This window comes from Heptranchias perlo, chromosome 30, assembly GCF_035084215.1.
Source record: "Heptranchias perlo isolate sHepPer1 chromosome 30, sHepPer1.hap1, whole genome shotgun sequence".
Taxonomy (NCBI): domain Eukaryota; kingdom Metazoa; phylum Chordata; class Chondrichthyes; order Hexanchiformes; family Hexanchidae; genus Heptranchias; species Heptranchias perlo.
In genome coordinates this window covers 4,063,010-4,084,996 of record NC_090354.1, presented here as the reverse complement: position 1 = coordinate 4,084,996, position 21,987 = coordinate 4,063,010, and the positions used below count along the sequence as shown (strand labels likewise).

Here is a 21,987-nt window from a genome sequence, read left to right as displayed (position 1 = left end):
AGATGTTAGGCTAACTGGTCTATAATTCTCCTGTTTCCCCCCTCTCTCCTTTCTTAAAAAGCAGAGTGACATGTGCAATTTTCCAATCTAGAGGGACAGTTCCTGAATCTAGAGAACTTTGCAGATGCCCTAACTATAATCTTTCAATGTGCTCACCTACTTCCTTTAAAACCCTGGGATGGAAACCATCTGGTCCTGGGGATTCATTACTTTCTTCATAACTTAATTAACATAAGTAAAGCAACAGTAAATTTTATTGAGTCCCTGTTCCTGAAAACTACCACCCTATCCAACCTCTCTTTCCTCTCAAGTTCTTGAGCGTGTTGTTGCCTCCAAAGTCCATGCCCATCTTTCATGTTTGAATCTCTCCAATCAGGTTTCTGCCCGACACAGTATTGAAATGGCTGGAACCAAAGTCACAGAAGACACCCTCTGTGGTGCGCTATCGCTCCCTGAACTGTCTGCGGCCTTTGACACGGTTGACTGCACCATCCTCCTCCAACGCCTCTTTGTTATCCAGCTGAGTGGGACTGCCCTTGCTTGGTTCCACACTTAACTGTCCAGTTGTAGCCAGAGAATCTCCTCCAACGACTTCTCTTCCTGCCCCCTCACCATTACCTCCTGAGTTTTCCTCTTCCTTATCATACTGTCCCTTGGGCGCTAACGATTGGAAGACATGGGGTTAGCTTCCACATGTATGATGAGGATACCCAGCTCTTAAGAAATAACTTGCGTTTATACAACCTCGGGCAATGCCAACGCGCTTTACAGCCAATGAACTACTTTTGAAATGTTGTCATTTCCTTGTCATCCTAGGGGATAGTGGGTGATTTTATTTTTGCAGAAGTTAGGTTTGCGCAATTAAAATTAACAGATTCGAGCAGGTGTGAGAATTTTTTATCTCGCTCCATGCATTTTAATAAAGGAATTATCCAGTCTCTACCAAGCCCCCTAAACTTTAAATTATTTCATTCAAATTAAATAATTGTGGGTTGCAACTGGTCAGCAAGATTGGAGATACAGGAATATTCACACATGAGTTTTTCCTCCCCCGACCGAGACCGGTTGTTACAGCAACTCTCGACTGCTCCCGGCACCTTTAAGAGCCCCGCCAGCCATCCCCTTTAACATGACGCCATGGTGATGTTGGCGAGATATTAGCCAATAGGTGAAGGCGTTTGTTGAAGCTGAAAATTTGAATTGCCTGTGCGGGTTGTTGCTGAAATGTGGGCGGCGAGCGTGAGGGGGTGAGTGAGGGGAGAGGAGGGGGTGAGTGAGGGGAGAGGAGGGGGTGAGTGAGGGGAGGGGAGGGGGTGAGTGAGGGGAGGGGAGGGGAGGGGGTGAGTGAGGGGAGGGGGTGAGGACTCTTCAGCACCCAGTCCGAGGGGGAACGGGCAGAGGGGGTTCCAGCTGTTCGCCGCCGGTGAATGTAGCGAGCGGCCGCCTCCCGCTCCGATACATTCCCCGCTCATTGTATCCAAATTGTAACAAATTGCGCCCCCGATGTATCGGCCCCGGCCCGGTACCTTATTGTGGTTCAGAGCCGCCGCACGGATCCCTCGCCCACTCTCTCAATCCTGGCGGCCCGAGAAGGATTCCTCCCCCCACCTCCAGTCTCCCCGACCTGCTGTAGTTGACGGTTGCTGAGCTGTTGGTTCAGGAGCCGGCACTCCTCTTGTTTCCAATCCTGTTTAAAAGAAAAGTCTGCTGCTTTAGATTAAAGGCCATGATGTGGAGATGCCGGTGATGGACTGGGGTTGACAATTGTAAACAATTTTACAACACCAAGTTATAGTCCAACAAATTTATTTTAAATTCCACAAGCTTTCGGAGGCTTCCTCCTTCCTTAGGTGAACGGTGTGGAAATGTAAAGGGACACTTGAAGTCTATCTCCCAGTGGCTTCAATGCTGTCTCCTGGTGTTATATGTCACCTTGTGAATTGAAATGAAAGCAGTTTTTAAAAAAAGAACTAATTGATCTATTCCCTGGTAACTTTTAAAAATAAATATTCATTCCATGCTTTGGATAAGCAAACTGAAGTGAGTGTTACATGTGGTGAAGCACAGACTGGCAGAGCTGTACATGTTGCCATACAGACCAGGAAGTGCCCACGTTCAGTCCCTGACCTGCACTGAGTTAACTGAGGGAGAATTACAATTGACTTGTCTCTGGGGTACAGAAAGGAAAAATCAGCCAGGTTGCCCACTCCTGTGAACAACCTGCTTTATAATCATTGCCTAAACTCACAAATGGAAAATTGGCCACTTGGGTAGGATCCCTCAGCACAACTTTCACTCGATATATCGCCTTTAATGTAGTAAAACATTCCAAGGAGCTTCACAGGAGTGTAATCACACTAAAATTTGACACTGAGCCACATAGCGATATTAGGACAGGTGACCAAAAGCTTGGTCAAAGAGGTAGGTTTTAAGGAGTGTCTTAAAAGCAGGAAAGAGGTGTGTAGGGGGTGAATTCCAGAGCTTAGGGCCTAGGCAGATGGAAATTCTAGAGAAAAGTAATGGGAAGGAGATCAAAGTATTCAGAAAAATAATTGAAGTTTCTGAGACTTTTAAAATAAGGTTTTTGTAAGCAAACTGAAATGAAAGTTACATGTGGGAGAGCACAGAGTGGCAGAGTTGTACCCTAAGGGAATCACTGCTGACCATTGTGCATGTCCTAACAACTGGTTTGAGAGCATCGTTAGTAAATGTCTGGTAACAGGTCACCTGCCTGTCCTCTTGGCTGGGAATAGCAAGAAACGCCTTCAAAAGGAGGACTCTCAAAAACATATATAGTACAGTTGTGTGTGTTTCTGGAGTTGTATCGTCTTTGGCCAGCTGCTGTGGGGAAAACTTTGATTCCTTTCTTTTTAAAAAATTCAGGCTTCTGAAGGAAGCAGAGGCTGCAAGAAAAATCCCTGAAGAGAATGAGTGTGTGGCGGAGGACGGTCCCGCTGTTGTTCAGCATGCGGTTGTGAGTACTACAAGTTAATTCCACACTTTTACTTACATTTCTGCAAAAACCTAAGCCAAGGGTAAGGTTGAAGAGAGTAGGAGATAAAACGTGATAAATCAAGTAGGGGTGGTCTGAAATGGTCATGCTTCAGTTTTAAGAACCTGTTGATCCTGGGACATTGTTGTCCAGATGTGGATAATTGGGAATCCAGATGTGGCTAATTGCATTTCTGATTAAATAAAAATGAATAATAGACACAGTTGGGCATGTGATCTTGATACTTATATTTGCACGGTGTATGCATGTGAACTTTAGCCTTTTTGGGCGTTTGTTTGGTAAAATGATAAGATGAAAAGTAGAGTGTGAGTGTTTATTGATCGATGTGAATGTCTTACTTCCCTGGTTACTGGATGGTGGTAGATGTTTGTTAAGTAAATACACACATGAAGTCTATTTATCTGTATCGTGTATAAAGCATTTTCTACTAAAATTAGTCCCTGTGGCTAAAACTGTGTCGCTGTAGCCATACCTGTGGCTAGTCAGCAATTTCTACTGACCTAGGAGGTGGAGAAAACTGAATTCCATAGTTTGATGTGCTGGGGAAGAAAATAAGCAGCAAAATAAAATGTTGAAAGTGATTCTAAGAATGTGACGGGGAAATGGGGTAAAAGAGAGAGAGGGGATAAACCTGGGAACCTGGTAGCACTATGGATTTAGACACTGCCTTTTCACCTGGTTCAAATCCAGCCCTGACTGGGGCTCACACCTCCTGCCTGTGGACTTTTGCGGTTCTACGTGAAGTGAGTTTGTCCAGTCTGGCTTCAGTTTCTAATGGGCGTGAGCCGACAGCACAAAACTGCCCATCGTTTACCACTGGACATCTGACTTTGAGGTCACAGGGTGGCTGGTGTGGGAAATACAAAAAATGTCCCTGTGAGAGTATAAACTCAATGGAAAAACAAACGTAAATGCTGTGGACTGGCTACAGAGAATCTTGTACTGTAAAGATTCAATTAGTCAGAAGTCCTGGGATAGCTGTCAAGCATCATGAGGTAATTGGGATTGATTTTTGTGGGTAGTTCTGATTTAATGCTAAGACCAGGTTAGCGCAAAGCAGTGCAAAGGTGTACATCCTCCAGACAGACTCCCTGAACAAAACATTAACTTCTCGACAGCTTCCCGGCTGCTCGTTTAGTAAAGGCTTTTGTGGCATTCTCAGTAATCCAACATGACCCTGACAGGTCCAGCCCATTTGTTGAAGGATGACCAGTCGGCCTGATTCGTTGGGATTGGGAGGTCTAGAGTTGGCTCTGGGAGCTGAGACTCTTCCCACCCGGCTCCAGGTAGCCCTGCAAGCAACTGCCCTAAATGATGGGGTGGTGCTAGCTGGCCAAGTACCACAGACATTGCCAGTGCTCTTTCATAGGCCGCAGGCTTTCAGCTGGTTGAACTTCAACATTGCCCCTGCTCGCACTTGGGGACCGTTAAGCCCAGGGCTTTTACCAACCTGTGCCTGAGTGCTCGGGATTTGGGTAAATGGGGTGCCTCTCCACGGGGAGAGAGTGAGAGCACCATATTATGCAAACAGAAACACTCTGTGTGGTTTGGAGATTCTACAAAATGGGTCACGCACCCAGCTGACGAGAAATGCGTGAGTCGCGCGGGACTGAACCTTACGGAGCAGGAGGATCCCAGCTCGGTCACCGTTCTGCTGGGACAGCAGTTCAGGTGGTATAACTAGCCTCAGCCTCTCTGGGCTGGGGTGGGGGGGGGGCAAAAATGAGCTGCGATTGCTGCTCCTGATCCAGTGATCCCAGCTGGAAAGAGCACTTAGAATCATAGAATGATACAGCACAGAAGGAGGCCATTCGGCCCATCGTGTCTGTGCCGTCTCTTTGAAAGAGCTATCCAATTAGTCCCACTCCCCCTGCTCTTTCCCCACAGCCCTGCAAATTTTTCCCCTTCAAGTATTTATCCAATTACCTTTTGAAAGTTATTATTGAATCTGCTTCCACCGCCCTTTCAGGCAGCGCATTCCAGATCATTACAACTCACTGCTTAAAAGAATTTCTCCTCATCTCCCCTCTGGATCTTTTGCCAATTACCTTAATTCTGTGTCCTCTGGTTACCGACTCTTCTGCCACTGGAAACAGTTCCTCCCCATCTACTCTATCAAAACCTTTCATAATTTTGAACACCTTTATCAAATCTCAAATAACAACCCCAGTTTCTCCAGTCTCTCCATTAGCATGAAGTCCCTCACCTCTGGTACCACTCCAGTAAATCTCCTCTGCACCCTCTCCAAGACCTTGACATCCTTCCTAAAGTGTGGTGCCCAGAATTGGACGCAATACTCCAGCTTATGTGGATGTTGGATGAGAACATGACCAGGCTCGGGTCTAATGTTCCTGCCACCCACCCCCAATTGTTAAATAGTCAGCCAACATAGAGAAGATACCAATCCACTGGTACTGCAGGGCTGCCCGTGTCAGTCGAACTCTATTCCAGCAGAAGAGGAGAGTGGAAAGAAGCAGGCGTGTTTAGTTGGGGGATAAAGGTTTTCTCGGGTGGCAGTCTCATATTGGAAAACGTGACCCTCTTACGATCCCTGTACAAATTGTAAGATTACTTTGTCAGTTTTGCTTACTTGGTCGCACGCTTACCTCCGAATCAGGAGGTTGTAGGTTTAGGCTCCCACTCCAGAACTTGACCACATATTCCTAGATTGACTAGTCCAGGGTAGTGCTGCATCGTCAGAGATACCGTTCTTCAGATGAGACGTTAAGCCAAGGTCCTGTCTGCCTGTTCTGATGATTTGGGTAGAAGTTGAAGATCCCATGGCATTATTTGAGGGGTTTTGATAGAATAGATAGGGTGAATTTTTCCACTGGCAGGAGGGTTGGTAACCAGCGGACACAGATTTAAGGTAATTGGCAAAAAAACCAGGGGGGAAATTAGAATTTTTTTTTATGCAGTGAGTTGTCACGGTGGAAGCAGATTCAATAGTAACTTTCAAAAGGGAATTGGATAAATACATGAAAAGGAGAAATTTGCCAGGCTATGAGCAAAGTGCAGGGGAGTGGGGCTAATTGGACAAGTCTTTCAAAGAGCCGGCACAGACACGATGAGACGAATGGCCTCCCTCTGTGCTGTATGATACTATGATTTGAAGACGAGCAGTGAGTTTTCCCAGAGTCCAGGCCAACATTCCTCCCTAACCAACACCCAACAAAAATCCATTAACTGACCCGTCAGCCTGTTGCAGCTTTTGAGACCTTGCTGTGTACAAAATGGCTGCAGCATTTATCCACCGAGACAGTCACCCTCCCACACCGCACTGCAAAGTGGTTCATTGTATTTGAACCATTTTAAAACGTTTCCAGAAGATGCCAGAAGGTACATTATTAGATGCAAGTCTGTCTTTTCTTTGGGGTTATTAGTTCAGTACTACACTGTGTAGATTTGGTGGACGCTGTATTTACAATGCAGGTACAATGCCTTACTCTTTCAGGGTTTTCGGAGGAACCAGAAGATGATGTTTCGGCAGCTGAAGACCTGTGCTTTGTTCCTAGAAGTGGTGAAAAACAGCGATGCCAAAGGAATTAAAGAAAACATCCAGCAGCAGAACATCCGTGAGTTGGTGGTCAATCATGAGCAAGGGGTGGGGGTTGGGGGGGCAGCAAAAGGCTTTAAAGTGAAACGTGCCTGTAATGGTCTCCTAATGGAGGCTTTTGGGGTCCCTTTCATCTGAAAGGTCATTGCTTGAGAACAAACGGTACAAGTTGTGTGTGATATTGGCGTGGACTCACAGGCAATAAAGCTTAGTGTTTAAGGACATAAGAAATAGGAGCAGGAGAAGGCCATCTGGCCCCTCGAGCCTGCTCCACCATTCAATAAGATCATGGCTGATCTTCGACCTCTTAAAAACCCTAGTATGTAGCCCATCAGGTCCAGGGGATTTGTCGGCTTTTAGTCCCATTACTTTCTCCAGTACCTTTTCTTTACTAATAATTACTTTCACTTCCTCACTCTTGATAGACCCTTGGTTCCCCACTATTTCTGGTATGTTTTTTGCAACCTCTACTGTGAAGACAGATGCAAAATATTTGTTTAACGTCTCCGCCATTTCCTTATTCCCCATTATAATTTCTCCTGTCTCAGCCTCTAAGGAACCAACGTTTACTTTCGCTACTCTTTTCCTTTTTACATCCTTGTAGAAGCTCTTACAATCTGTAACAGATTGGAAACATTATAAGCCTCTTCTTTTAATCTAATACTAAACTTAACTTCTTTAGTTAGCCATGGATGGATCACTTTTCCAATGGAGTTTTTATTCCTCAATGGAATGTATATTCATTGAGAATCATGAAATATTTCTTTAAATGTTTGCCATTGCTTATCTACTGTCATACCTTTTAGTCTAATTTCCCAAACAACCTTAGCCAACTCGCCCCTCATACCTACGTAATTGGCTTTGTTTAAGTTTAAGACTCTAGTTTCGGACTTAAGTACGTCACTCTCGAACTCGATGTGAAATTCATCATATTATGATCATTCTTTCCCAGAGGATCCCTTACTATGAGATTACTAATTAACCCTGTCTCACTACGCAAGACAAGATCTAAAATAGCCTGTTCCCCGGTTGGTTCCACAACGTATAGTTCTAGGAAACTGTCTCGAATGCATTCCATAAACTCATCCTCCAAACTACTTTTGCCAATTTGATTTGCCTAGTCTATACGAAGATTGAAGTCCCCCACGATTAATGCATTACCTTTGTTACAAGCTCCTCTTATTTCTTGATTAATACTCTGTCCAACAGTGTAACTACTGTTAGGGGGCCTATAAACTACTCCTACCAGTGTTTTCTGCCCCTTGTTATTTCTTATCTCCACCCATACTGATTCTACTTCCTGATCTTTCGAGCCAAGATCCTTTCTCACTACTGTCTTTATGTCATCCTTTATTATCAGGGCTATCCCCCCCCCCCCACCTTCCTTTTCCATTTTATCTGTCTTTTCGAAAAGTAAAGTACCCTGGAATATTTAGTTCCCACCTTTGGTCACCTGGCAACCACAACTCAGTAATGGCTACTAGATCAAACCCATTTATCTCTATTTGTGCCATTAATTCATCTATCTTGTTCCGAATGCTTTGTGCATTCAAATAAAGCCCCTTTAATTTTAACTTTTTACCACTTTTCCCTAATTTGACCTTGTACACTGATGCACTATTACCGTTAAATACTGTCCCTTCCTGACGTTGACTGTTCTCTTCGATTTATAAATTTACCCTTTCCTGAAGCCTCGCCCCCAACCCCGACACTTTTTTTACTTTAAATCCCTATCTACCGCCCTGGTTATTCGATTCGCCAGGACACTGGTCCCGGCCCGGTTTAAGTGGAGCACGTCCCAACGGAACAGCTCCCTCTTTTCCCAGTACTGGTGCCAGTGCCCCATGAATTGAAACCCCTGTCTCCCACACCACTCTTTGAGCCACGCATTTAATACTCTGATCTGTTTGACCCTAAGAAAATTTGCGCTCAGGCAGTAATCCAGAGATTATTACCTTTTTGAGGTTCTGCTTATTAATTTGGACCCTAGCTCCTCAAACTCCCTCGGCCGGGCCTCATTCCTAGTTCTACCTATGTCGTTGATCCCTACGTGGACCATGACCCCTCATGCTCCGTTCTTTTCTAGTTGCGATGAGATATCCTTAACCCTGGTACCGGGCAGGCAATACAGCCTTCGGGACTCCCGGTCGCGGCTGCAGAGAACAGTATCTATCCCCCTGACTATACTATCCCCTACCACTACCACATTCCTTTTTACCCACCCCACTTGAATGGCCTCCTGTACCACGGTGCCGTGGTCAAACTGCCCATCCTCCCCGCAGTCTTTGTTTTCATCCACACAGGTAGCAAGTACCCTCCTACCTGTTGGATAAGGTCAGAGGCTGAGGCTCCTCCATTACTGGATCCTGGGTCCCCATACCCTCCTGTCCCTGACCACTGACCAAATCTAAACTACTACTTAACCTAAGGGGTGTGACTGCCTCCTGGATCAAAGTGTCCTGATAACTCTTCCCCCTTTCCTGACGCATCACAATGTCTGCAGCTCGGACTCCAGCTCAACAACTCTGAGCCGAAGTTCCTCGAGCTGCAGACGCTTAATGCAGATGTGGTTCTCGGGATCTCTCTGGTCTCCACGGACTCCCACATGCTGCAGTCACGGCACACCACCTGCCCTGCCATCCCTATCTAACCTTGTTTTATATATTTAGTTAATCAAAGTTTTTATGTAATTAATTGACTTGGTTTATTTTTAGTTTTTTTTTAAAAGAATTAATTTATCTACTTTAAACTAGTTTCCCCTCTTTTTAACTGTTTAGTTTTAAGGCTTTTTAACCAACAGACTAACCACTAAAGACACTAACCACCGCACTAAATACTTACACTGACTCACCCTCGGTGTTCCTCTAACACCTCACCTTTTGTTTTTTCTTTGATTTCACTGCTCAGGTCCACTCTCACCGCACCTTTTATTGACCAACAAATTTGCGCACAGCAAAATCCCACATACAGCAATGAGATGATGACCAGATAATCTGTTTGTGATGTTGGTTGAGATATAAATATTGGCCAGGGCACCGGGGAGAACTCCCCTGCTCTTTATCGAATAGTGCAATGGGATCTTTTACATCTGTCTACCTGATAGGGCAGACGGGGCCTCAGTTCAATGTCTCATCTGAAAGAGGGCACCTCTGAGAGTGCAGCACTCCCTCAGTACTACTCTGAAGTATCTGGCGTGGGACTAGAACTCATGACCTTCTGACTCAGAGGCAAGTGTACTACCACTGAGCCAAGTCTTAGACGTCCAATGATTAAAGGAGTTGAAAGGGTAGATAGAGAGAAACTATTTCTCTGATGGGGGGAGTCCAGAACAAGGGGGCAGAACCTTAAAATAAGAACTAGGCCATTCATTGGTGATGTCAGGAAGCACTTCTTCACACAAAGTGTAGTGGAAATCTGGAACTCTTCCCCCCCCCAAAAAGTTGTCGAGACTGGGGGTCAATTGAACATTTCAAAACTGAGATTGATAGATTTTTTTTTTAGGTAAGGGTATTAAGGGTTACAGAACCAAGGCGGGTAAATGGAGTTAAGCCATGATCCAGTTGAATGGCGGAACAGACTCGAGGGGCTGAATGGCCTCCACTTGTTCCTATGTTCCAAAAGGGAGCAGTTAATGATGTCAGTGAGCCCTGAACGGTGGGAAAAGTAGCTGTGTACAGAAGGGATCAAAGGAGCATGTGATGGATCCCATGGTGGAAATTATGGTGTGGGGGGCGGATGGGGGGGGTGGGCAGTAGAGAATCTGTGGAGTGTTGTGGGGGTCAGACTGAGTAGGGAGGTGTCGGGGTGGTTAGGACAGGGAGACGTTGGAGGAACGGGGGAGATGAGGAGAGCCATACGGGTAGCCTCAATTTTGGAGGCAAAGAAATCCATGAATTTCTTGCACCGAGTGCTGGAGGCGATGGCGGAGGGAACAGAGATGGAAGGTAGGAGGAGGCAGTTTGTGGGAGAGTAACGGAATTCGGGTTTATCCTGCATGATGGTCCTGGAGCTTGGCCATGAAGATAGGAGGGACATTATAGCTTGAGATGCTAAAGCCCGATCTGGCGGTGGGCCAGTTGGTCTATCATGCGCCAGGTGCGCACAGGCCTGCAGCCCTCAGAGGAGTGGGCCGTACCTGGGCAAGCAGCAGGGGTGTGACCTGGAGGGATTTGGTGGGGACAAGGGCATTGAAAATGGAAACAAAGGAGCTGTGAAACAAGTTGATGGGGACAGTGAGGCTGTTGGAAGGTTTGTGGAGGGGTAGTTTGGAGTCACAGTGCTGGTGAGGGAGTGGAGAGTATTTTTTTCTTGGGTGGCGGGTGATTTAAAGAGGATGGGGTCGGACAAACAGATGTGGATGGTGAGGGAGACAAGGAAGTGATCAGAGATGGCCTTGTCTGTGATATTACCTAACTCGCACCAAGTCCCGTTCACCCATCACCCCTGTGCTCGCTGACCTACATTGACTCCTGGTCTGGCAATGCCTCGATTTTAAAATTCTCATCCTTGTTTTCAAATCCCTCCGTGGCCTCGCCTCTCCTTGTCTCTGTCACCTCCTCCAGCCCTACAACCCTCCGAGATCTCTGCGCTCCTCCAATTCTGGCCTCTTGCGCATCCCCGATTTTAATCGCTCCACCATTGGCGGCCGTGCCTTCAGCTACCTAGGCCCTTAGCTCAGGAATTCCCTCCCCAAACCTCTTACCTCTCTCTCCTCCTTTTAAGACGCTCCTTAAAACCTACCTCTTTGACCAAGCTTTTGGTCACCTGTCCTAATATCTCCTTTCGTGGCTTGGTGTTAAATTTTGTCCACTAACGCTCCATCGATGTTTTACTATGTTAAAGGCGGGTCAAAGGAGCAGGTGATGGATCCTGTGGAGGAGACGATGAATTGTGGGGGGGCAATAGAGAAACTGCTGCTTTATAAATGCTAGTTGTTGTTGGATGATAGTGAATTTGAGAGGACGAGTATGGAGGTTAGCTAAACCTTTTCACACGTGAATGGATTTTGGTGGATTTGACGGGTGTGGTGTTGGGGGGGAAAGTGGAAGCTGAGATATTTACAATGCAAGTTCATTTCTTTAAATAGAGACAAAACTAAATGAAACGAGGCAAAAGTGGAAGAACCTGAAAGCAGAGTTTCGATTACAAGATGAAGAGCTGCACAACATCTCCACAATCCTGCAGAAATTCCAAGCTCTGGAGACAAAGCAGCAGGCTCTAAGGGAGGCTATGCAGTTATATGAAGCAAAGGTAATCGGAGGTTGATTGTACAGGAGCTCGTTTTGTTTCAGGTGCCAGCCGTGGCTCAGTGGGCAGCATTCTCGTGTGAGTCAGAAGGTCGTGGTTCCAGTCCCCGCTCCAGAGACTTGAGCACAAAATCCAGGCTGACGCTCCCAGTTCAGTACTGAGGGAGTGCTGCACTGTCGGAGATGCCGTCTTTCGGATGAGACGTTAAACCGAGGGCCCCGTCTGCCCCCCTCAGGTGGACGTAAAGGATCCCAGGGTACTCTTCCGAAAAATAACAGGGGAGCTCTCCTAGGTGTCCCGGTCAATATTTATCCCTTAACCAACATCACTGAAAATACAGATGACCTGGTCATTGCTCTTTGTGGGATCTTGCTGTGTGCAAATTGGCTGCTGCGTTTCCAACAATACAACAGTGACTACACTTCAGAAAGTACTTCATTGGCTATAAAGTGCTTTGGAACGCCCTGAGGTCATGAAAAGCGCTGTATAAATGCAAGTCTGTCTGTCTTTCTTGCAAGTGATGATATCATGGAAGCTGTTTGTCAGAAAGTATTTTCTTCTCTTCCTGTGGGAAGGTCTGACCATCACTTGGCCATTCCTTATGTGGCATGCCTGAAATCAGACCCTCCCCAGTGCTACTCACCCACGCAGTGTACGGGTGAATTCCTAAGTGTGAACACTAGAGCAAGACAGCGTTCAGGATTGTGGCTGTTGATCAGAAGTTCACAAATGATCGTTTCTATGCTGGGGCCCTGAGATATAACTGAACATTGCTTGAGGTACTGCCTCGTTGCTTGAGGTACTGCCTAGCACCGAGTCTGCTGTCCACTGTGCGTGTTGAGTGGGTAGGCTGACATTGCTAATTCATTTTCTTCATCTTCCCTAAAACAGAAACAACAGTTGGAAGAAGCTCTTCACCTGAAGAAGTTACAACTTAAGCAGGTAAGTTCACGGCTATCATAGAATTTACAGCACAGAAACAGGCCATTCGGCCCAACTGGTCTGTGCCAATGTTTGTGCTCCACACGAGCCTCCTCCCTCCCTACTTCATCTCCTCCTGTCAGCATATCCTTCTATTCCTTTCTCCCTCATGTTTCCCCTTAAATGCATCTGTACTATTCCCCTCAACTACTCCATGTGGTAGCGAGTTCCACATTCTAACCACTCTCTGAGGTTAAGAAGTTTCTCCTGAATCCCTATTGAATTTATTAGTGACTATCTTATATTTATGACCCCTCGTTTTGGATTTCCCCCCCAAGTGGAAACATTTTCTACCCTATCGAACCCCTTTCATAATTTTAAAGGCCTCTATCAGGTCACCCCTCATCCTTCTCTTTTCTAGAGAAATGAGCCCCAGCCTGTTCAGTCAAACTTTCCAGGTATGACGGAGCCCATATGTTTGATAGTTTAACGTGGAGCAGTTTAAACCCAATTCTTCGTGGGACTGAGTTCACAAACTGCCCGTGGATTGCGCTCCCGATCAGCTCAAAGTTGGGAACTCGCTCAACGGGCTACACCGGTGGCTACTGCGGGAGGTGATATGTCACACTGGTCCCGTGCCCTTAATGAGATCCCCAGGTGAAGGGTCGAAGCCTGTAGTGCAATGCAAGGCTTCACGTGAGTGTTAGCAAACAAAAGTTTGACACAATGAAGACATTAAACTGTCAAACACATGGGCAGCGCAGATTCACCAGAATGTTACCAGGGCTCCAAGGGTTAAATTATGAGGAGAGATTACTTAAACTAAGCTTGTATTCCCTGGAATGTAGAAGATTGTGGGATGATTTGATTGAGGCTTTTAGGATTTTGAAAGGAATTGATAGGATAGATAGAGAGAAACTTTTTCCTCTGGTGGGGGTGTCCAGGGCAAGGGGGCATAACCTTAAAATCAGAGTCAGGCCATTCAGGAGAGAAGTTAGGAAACACTTCTTCAAGCAAAGGGTGGTAGAAGTATGGAACTCTCTCCCACAAAAAGCAGTGGATGCTCGCTCAATAATTTTAAATCTGAGATCAATTGATTTTTGCTGTTAAGGGATATGGAGCCAAGGTGGGTGGATGGGGTTAGGATACAGATCAGCCATGATCTCACTGAATGGTGGGACAAACTCGATGGGGATGAATGGCCTCCTCCTGTTCCTATAGAGATGGTGAAGTAAGTCAGGTAGTAGTAGTGGTGATGGTAAGGTTACACCAAGCTTGGGTTTTAAAAGTATGTTGATTGTCAGATTGAGCTAAGAAGTTCCATAGTTTTGAGGTCCTGGTAAAGATATAGTGTAATGGGGTGAGCTTTTGTTTCAATACAGTAAAGATGCAGGGAGGACAAAGAGAGAATAAGGGGTCCTCTTGTGAAATTGGGGGAGTGAAGAGAGGGTTTAGAGCCAGACAGTTGGCGATGGAAGAGACTGGGTAACTATCTGACTCCAACCTTGACTAAAGGTTAGTCCAATGTGTGAATTTCTGCACATTTTGTCATTTCTGCTGCAATCTGTCAGCAGAGGTTCATTTCAGGTCATCTCTTTTTTTTATTTGTTCTCGGGATGTGGGCAACGTTGGCAAGGGCCGCATTTATTGCCCATCTCTAGTTGCCCTGCGGGCATTAAGAGTCAATCGTGTAGAATGTGACTGGAGTCACGTGTAGGCCAGACCACGTAGGGATGACGGGTTCCCTTCCCTGAAGGGCATTAGTGAACAAGTTGGGTTTTTATGACAATCCGGCAGCTTTCATGGTTATTTTATCTGGTGCCAGCCCGAAATTGCCAGATTTACTGAATTCAATTTCCCAACTTGCCATGGTGGGATTTGAACTCTCAACCTCTGGATTGCGAGTTCATTAACCGTAACCACTAGGCTGCATAACCCGTTTGCTGTTTGTCCTTGTCTCTCCCTCTGTCAGTTCAGCTGAGAGTTGTTGATGGTCATCAAACCAAGGTGATGAGCCATAGTGCGACTGGAGCCCAAGATCTTGTAGTTGGGAAAAGTTACTTTGCTGCCTTTAAGTATATTCTCTGCCGAACTCTCCGAGTCTGGTTGTATCTCTTTATTTTCTGTCCAGGAGCGGAAACTCGCTTTGGCAAAAGAGCAGAGCCTGATTGAACAGGCCATTGAGGAATGTTCTTTGTGCATAACCAAGTGCCGCACCTCAATACAACAGGCACAGCGAACAGTCGAGCTCTCGGCTAAGAAAGATGACTTCAATAATCGGTAAGGACCGCTAGATACGACATCGGTCGATACTGGTATAACGGTTTATGGCCCAAATGCAGAATACCAGCTTGGTTGTCTGTGGGAGATGGAAATCATTCGACGAGTGACAGTGGGTTCTGTAGACAATCCCACCAGTGAAGTAGTTTCTGTACCTTACAGCCACAGATGAGACTGATATATCTCTGCAAAGTACGTATTGACACCACTGTGACGGCTAATGAGTTGGAGATGTGGGCGGGACTTACGGCAGGACTCACAGCCAATAATCTATTTACTCAGCAGACTCGATTTAAACAGCCCACTACAGCAAACGGTCTATTTACTCAGCAAACAGAGTCTCTACGAACTACAGCAAACAGAACTCGTGACCGAAACTACAGCAAAGTCTCCTGATAAAAGCAGGATTATTTCACCAGCAAAATGTAGTGAGCGGAGGATAGTTACATAATGCAAATTATATGCATAAAATCAATCCCACTCACTTACAGCAGCGTGGTCTCCAGGCATGATTGATGGGGGAATTACCCAATCATCTCCATTCTGGCTGGGAATAGTGGTGTCACTATATGCAGCCATATTTCTGCCATAAAAGTACTATTTAGTGAGTAAATGTAGATTCAATGAGGAGGGAGTAATAGTGCATGGGTGTGGAGGTTACAAAGGAGACCAACACTTCAACTAGTTTGTAACTCACTAGATCCAGTTGAGATTGTTGACTTCAGTCCACTTTGCTTTCGCCTGGCTGTAACTATTTCTCAGACAACTAATTGCTGTGTTTATTTTTGTTTAAAGCATGCACCCTTGTGATCCCCACACACTATTAGAGCTCTACAAGACTGTGGAAACCCAGTCAGGTGTGAAAATTCTTTCGTTCTGTGAAAATCAACTGACTCTTCAATTTGACCCTCGAACGCTGCTCCCATTGACCAAGCTCACTCCTCTTGTGCTGACTGTAATTTGGACAACGGACGGGAGACTAAAGCTTGAGGTGAGTAGATTATTATTTGCTTCGGTGTTTTTCTCCCTGTTTTGTTAAACTAACCTTCTGCACGCCACTTGGCAGTTGACTTGTTCCCAGATCCCCGGCGTAGCAAAGCTCAAGTTTCTCTGTAGGAGTTGGCCCAGAGCAAATGGGGGGTTGGGGGCGAGCAAATGAGGTCTGCATCTCCGTTCCGTCTCCTTCGCACAGCCACCGCTCCCGGTCCATCATCTATGGGGCAGGGCTGAGAATGGGAACTTGATTTTCCTGCCTCCCCCGCCCCCCTGTTTCTCCCCCCACCCAAAGCCATTTTATTTCCTCTGCCCTTCCGACGCAGTTGACTTGTGTTGGAGTATGGTTCCACCTAAGTGACCAACTTTCATGTATGAGCTCAGGCATTGAATAGTGACAGACCATTCAAGCACACGGGACCTGTGGGAGGAGATCACCTCATACAAAAGGTAGGTACCATCTAACATTAATCAAGGCCCGTGTGGTCTCCTGGACTAGTTTCGATTGCCTAAGGGGGTTGAACAGGAACTTTTTTCTCCTAATTGGCCTGGATTTTTACCTGGTTTTTCACCTCTCCCAGGAGATCTCATGGTGTGGGGTGGGGAATGTACAGATTGTGATGCACAAGGTAACACAAATGTGTGGGACAGGCCGGATGGACCAGAGGGTCTCTTTCTGTCCATCATTGTTCTTGTGTTCCTGTCCTCACTTGTGTCTCCACATGTGCACATTCCAGACCCCTGTCAACGCCACTGTTAAACCAGTAACCCTAGGAGAAGACCCTGGGTGACTTTCCAACCCCTGACTTGCCGTTTTGGTCGACTTGTCATAGGTAGGATGTTGCCGTTGCCCATGAGACGGTGCAGAGGACAATTCCAAATATCATGAATCTACCTTATCGGAAAAGGTTAAGGAAATTAAGATTGTTACTTTTTTAAAAGGAGGAGAAGTTGATGAGACTTAATTGGAGTTTTCAAAGTACTGGAGGGAACAGTTGATCCAGGCAACTCTCTGAAAGGTTTCACAATGCAGGAGACACAAGTTTAAAAATGAGTTTGGGAGAAAGGAGGAAAATTGGTGGGGCTTTTTTTTTAAACTTGCTGGCTCTAATCCTATTCCTGTTCCTAGAAATTCCCGTGGGCTTTCCTCCAAATTTCTCCCCTTCTTTCCTGAAGACTTGTGCCGGGCAGAATCGGAGGCATCTCTCCAGTACCTCACCCATGTGACCATTGTTGGTGTGCGAGCCTGCCCCATGTTATCTCTCTCTCTCTCTCTCTCCCTCCCCGTGCGTGTTCTTTCTCTTCCCCTCCCATGTGCGCTCTCTCTCTCTCACTCACTTACTCTCACTCTCTCTCTCTCTCTCTCTCATTGGATAGGGGTCTGAAATATAAAGCATGATGGATTTCCCCCTTCCCCATTCCAATCCAGCGGTGAGAACCTTGCAGCTCAGACAAGCTAACTTTTCGCAGCTTGATTGAATCCCAGACCTGCCTGGTACAATTAAACCTTGTCTTTATCACATGAGCCATCGGGGCAACAGACTTGAAAAATGATTATAGTGAAGACTTTCCTTCACGAACAAATCCACTGATGCTGCTTTTTATGTGATTGTTAAAATGGACACATTCTGGAGTCACTGCTCATCACAATATCCTGTTCTTTCCATGTCCTTTTATCCTAGACCAATTGTGCCTTTCTCAACCTGTCTGGGATGGAGTCTGTTGACTTACCGAACATTACAGCTGAAATCTGGAAACGTTACATTAGTCAAGCAGAACTTTGGGGCGAAATTCAGCACTTGCAGAACAGGTGAGAGGGCACTCAGTGACACAAAATCTATAGATCTTTAGTTGATCTCCTGCAGCATTGCTGGTGAACGAGCTATCCAATAAGTCCCACTCTCCCTGCTTTCCTTGTGGCTCTGCAAATTTCTCCTTTTCAAATATTTATCCAGTTTCTTTTTGAAAGTTACTCTTGAATCTGCTTCCAGGCAGTTCACCCAGTCCATCTTCCGAGTCCAGCATCATCCCCTGGCTAATATCCACTGCTTCTTAGGGGGCTTCACAGGGTAGATGCTGAGAGGCTGTCTCCCCTGGCTGGGGAGTCTAGAACTAGGGGTCATAGTCTCAGGATAAGGGGTCGGCCATTTAGGACCGAGATGAGGAAAAATTTCCTCACTCAGAGGGTGGTGAATCTTTGGAATTCTCTACCCCAGAGGGCTGTGGATGGCCAGTCGTTGAGTATATTCAAGACTGAGATAAATAGATTTTTGGACACTAAGGGAATCAAGGGATATGGGGATAGGGCAGGAAAGTGGAGTTGAGGTAAAAGATCAGCCATGATCTTATTGAATGGTGGAGCAGGCTCGAGGGGCCGTATGGCCTACTCCTGCTCCTGTTTCTTATGTTCTTCCTCTCTCGACCACTTCCATATCAACCTCCCAACATTTAACGAGGATACCTTACTGCCTTAAGCTTGTTTTACAGCCTTTCATGTGGAACTTTGTTGGAAGGGTTTCTGGAATCCCACGGGGCTTTCTAGTGACCAGTTGATATGCCACTTACTCAAAAAAAAAAGTTGAGTTCGGTCAGACGGGACCTGTCCCATCTGATAGCGCGTTGGCTGCCGCTGGGAGATAGATGTGTATGTGTTCCTCTTTTGAAGACACTATTGCTGGGGTAGAGTTCAAGTGGTGTCTGTCCTACAATAACCTTGCTCAAGTGGCCATTCTTCCTGCTTATACCTAAACAATGAATGAGCAAGGGAGGCCTTCCCAGAGGAGCTTGATCCTTCGCTCAGCCAACGTCAACACTTGTCCACTTTCCAGCAATCGTCAGCGATCAGGACTAGAAACCCTGTTTGGATTTTCTTTTTTTTTTTTAAATGAGCCCTCTCCCATCCAATGGCCCTGAAGCCAATCATTGCATTCCCTTCTGCTTTGCTGGGATCGGCAGGGCTATGGGGAGAGAGCCGGGGAGTGGGATGGCTCTTTCAAAAAGGTGGCACAGGCACGATGGGCTGAATGGCCTCCATCTGCGCTGCAAGATTCTAACGCAGGACAGACTGGAGATTGAACTGGGGTCTCCTGTACTGTGCGGCTCAGCATCAAATCAAATGGTGCCTTTCCCCATCAAACCATCAGACACATTCTAGAGTGGATTTATTTTAAGCTTCCAATTTTAACACTGGAGCCAGTGGAGTATCCGTGTTCTATTTGCTCAATTTCTACTGAGGGTTTGCTGGTTTGTCTCCAGGTACGCCATCGATTGGCTGGAGGACGAAAGAAAGCTGACGTTTTTGCAGTCGATTGCTGGCAGTTCCTCGAATGTGATTTGCACATTGTACATCGAGCATGGTTACCCAGGCAACGGTGAGGTCAAGCTCAGCTCCATTCAAGAAAAAAACAGACCTATTGATACGGTAATTAAGGTGAGGACATGCAAGCTGATTCAGCACTGTTTAAATTTTGGTGAACATCAATGGTCTGCTTACCAAACTGATCCCAACTTCACTCCCCCCCCCCCACCCACCCACCTTCACCCCCTCGCACTGCGTCTGCTTTGTTGAGAAAGTCAACTTCTACCTCTTCTCAGAAACACACTGAAGTGGACTCCTGACTTGATATTCTTGGACTCAATATTTCTTTGCCTCTACCAGGAGATTACAGGGAGAGGAGGGAGGGGAGGGAGGGAGAGGGGAAAGAGGAGGGAGAGGGGAGTAAGCGAGCAGTCACGATGCTCTGGCCATCATGGTGTGGGGCCTGTTTGATGGACCAGCTGATCTTTTCCTGCCCGTCAATTTTGTATGTATGTAAGTTGGAGCATGTTTTTAACGTGTTTGCTTTTTGTTAATAAATGCTCTGGATTACACAATTTCCAGAGGCTAAATCCTGGCTCCAAGTACATTTTAGAACTTATTTCCTCACGTTGTCGTGCTCTCCTGGGGGTCTGTGGTTCTGGATGAATCGAGAGGCCGTGTGGTCTTCCTCATCCTCGGATATCTCTTGTGAAGCTAATGATTCACTCTGTAATCTGTAGATCCACGATTGCCAGCCTCCCTCCAGTGAATCCCCCACACGCACTCTCGGAGAGCGTTCCACCAGTGAGAGGCTGTGTCTAAGGTTCTGCTACTCTTGTTCCAGTCTCTCTGGGCCACTTGTGTTCGGCGCTCGAGCCGAACCCGAGCGACTCTTGTGATCCTGCTCGAATCGTGACCTCGCAGAGAACCTGAAGGGTCGGCACAGAAACATGGGAAGCTCGTCCTGATGACTTTGTGGGTAAAGGCCTTGGAAGGAATTGTACTGAGTCAAAACAGACCAGGAGGCTCCCAGCTTCAGTCCAGCCCATGATCTTTGATGAGTTAATTGATCTGAGCCAGTGAGGGGATTAGGGAAACTGACACTGTGTCATTGTCTCCGGGTTAGAGGAAGGAAAATAAGCCGAGATTCTGCTGATCCGATGGAGGGGTAAAGTAGAAAGTCCAACACTGTGGATGGGGGCAGAGGGTGGGATTGGTTTTAACACACCCCTCCATTCAATGGCCCACTAACACTACCTGTCCTGGCTCACCCATGGAGAATGGCCACTAAGTCTGGGTGCTGGAAAGCCGCAAGCATTCACAGGACCATAAACAGAGGAAGTGGGGGAGGAGAGGCTGGTGCAGGAGAGGAGGGGGGGGCGGGGAAGAGGCTGGCGCAGGAGAGGGCGGGCAAGAGGCTGGCGCAGGAGAGGGGGGGGAGAAGAGGCTGGCGCAGGAGAGGGCGGGCAAGAGGCTGGCGCAGGAGGGGGGGGGGGAAGAGGCTGGCGCAGGAGAGGGGGGGGGAAGAGGCTGGCGCAGGAGAAGGGGGGGGGGAAGAGGCTGGCGCAGGAGAGGGGGGGGGGAAGAGGCTGGCGCAGGAGAAGGGGGGGGGGGAAGAGGCTGGCGCAGGAGAAGGGGGAAGAGGCTGGCGCAGGAGAGGGGGGGGGAAGAGGCTGGCACAGGAGGGCGGGGGAAGAGGCTGGCACAGGAGAAGGGGTGGGGGAAGAGGCTGGCGCAGGAGAAGGGGGGAAGAGGCTGGCGCAGGAGAGGGGGGGGGGAAGAGGCTGGCGCAGGAGAGGGGGCAAGAGGCTGGCGCAGAGGTTGGCGTGGGGGAGGCTGGCACAAGGGAGATGTTGGCATAGGGGTGGGGGGAGAGGCTGATGCTTGGGGGTGGGGGGGGGGAAGAGAGAGGTTGTATCCTTCAAAAGCACTCTGAAAATTTGTCAGCAACTTTTATAAAATGATTTTTTTTTTGCTGTGTTTCACTGAGTTTAGTTTTTTTTTGCTTCCTCCTCAGCCTCTGCAAGTCAAGCCCTCGCTCTCTGACTGGTTGGAATATCTTAGCACCCTCGAGTGTTGGAAAGAATAAAAGGCATTTTTTTCTCCCCATTTTATTTGAATCTGTCCTGGATATGTGTATCTGAACTCAGTGAACTACACTTCAATATGGTGATAAGTGAACTGTGTCACTCTCTGGTGTGTATCTCTCTCTCTCTAATAAATATTTGTTTGTTATAGTCTGTGGTGAATTGTTAACTGTTGTACCCAAGAGTTTGAGAGATTATAAAAACATGAGACTTTTTGGAGACATACAAGATTCTTAACAGGATCGAGAAAGTGAACTGAGAACAGACATGGCCGAACACAGGACAGAAGGACACGGGTTTAGGGCTGCAAGTTGAAGACAGGTACCATTAATTATTTTACACAGAGGGTAATGAGCAGCTGTCGTGGTCGAGAACAGGTTACCTTTAAGAAGCTGCCAGATGTTGTAATAAGGAGACCAGAGTTTGTCGTCTTGAAGGATGAGATCAATAATTGCCAAACTTAATCTAATGAACATAAGAAAGCAGAGAATAAGAAAAGACCTTCCCCGTAGAACTAAAATCTATTTTTTGAAATGCATAAAAGGACATGTACACATATACATCAGTACAGGAAATAAATTTATTTTGTAAT

General features: G+C 46.7%; 1 protein-coding gene across 1 annotated transcript; it reads left to right on the top strand.

The window, feature by feature from the left end:
• Positions 1-1,174: 1,174 nt before the first annotated feature.
• On the top strand, positions 1,175-21,545 carry si:dkey-225f5.4 (uncharacterized). The gene is made up of 10 exons (XM_067969193.1): positions 1,175-1,247; positions 2,884-2,974; positions 6,468-6,588; positions 11,656-11,819; positions 12,708-12,758; positions 14,869-15,017; positions 15,813-16,008; positions 17,693-17,820; positions 19,266-19,440; positions 21,326-21,545. The coding sequence occupies exons 1-10, from the start codon at positions 1,225-1,227 to the stop codon at positions 21,395-21,397; spliced, it is 1,170 nt and encodes a 389-aa protein (XP_067825294.1). The 5' UTR covers positions 1,175-1,224; the 3' UTR covers positions 21,398-21,545.
• The last annotated feature ends 442 nt before the right edge of the window (positions 21,546-21,987 follow it).

What these genes read in the sequence shown, in the direction of transcription:
- si:dkey-225f5.4 (XM_067969193.1), top strand. Translation starts at nt 1,225, where the DNA reads ATGTGGGCGGCGAGCGTGAGGGG. An exon ending in CTGTTGTTCAGCATGCGGTT is followed by an intron (nt 2,975 to 6,467) that starts GTGAGTACTACA and finishes TTACTCTTTCAG; the next exon opens with GGTTTTCGGAGGAACCAGAA. An exon ending in ACGGGAGACTAAAGCTTGAG is followed by an intron (nt 16,009 to 17,692) that starts GTGAGTAGATTA and finishes CTTTTATCCTAG; the next exon opens with ACCAATTGTGCCTTTCTCAA.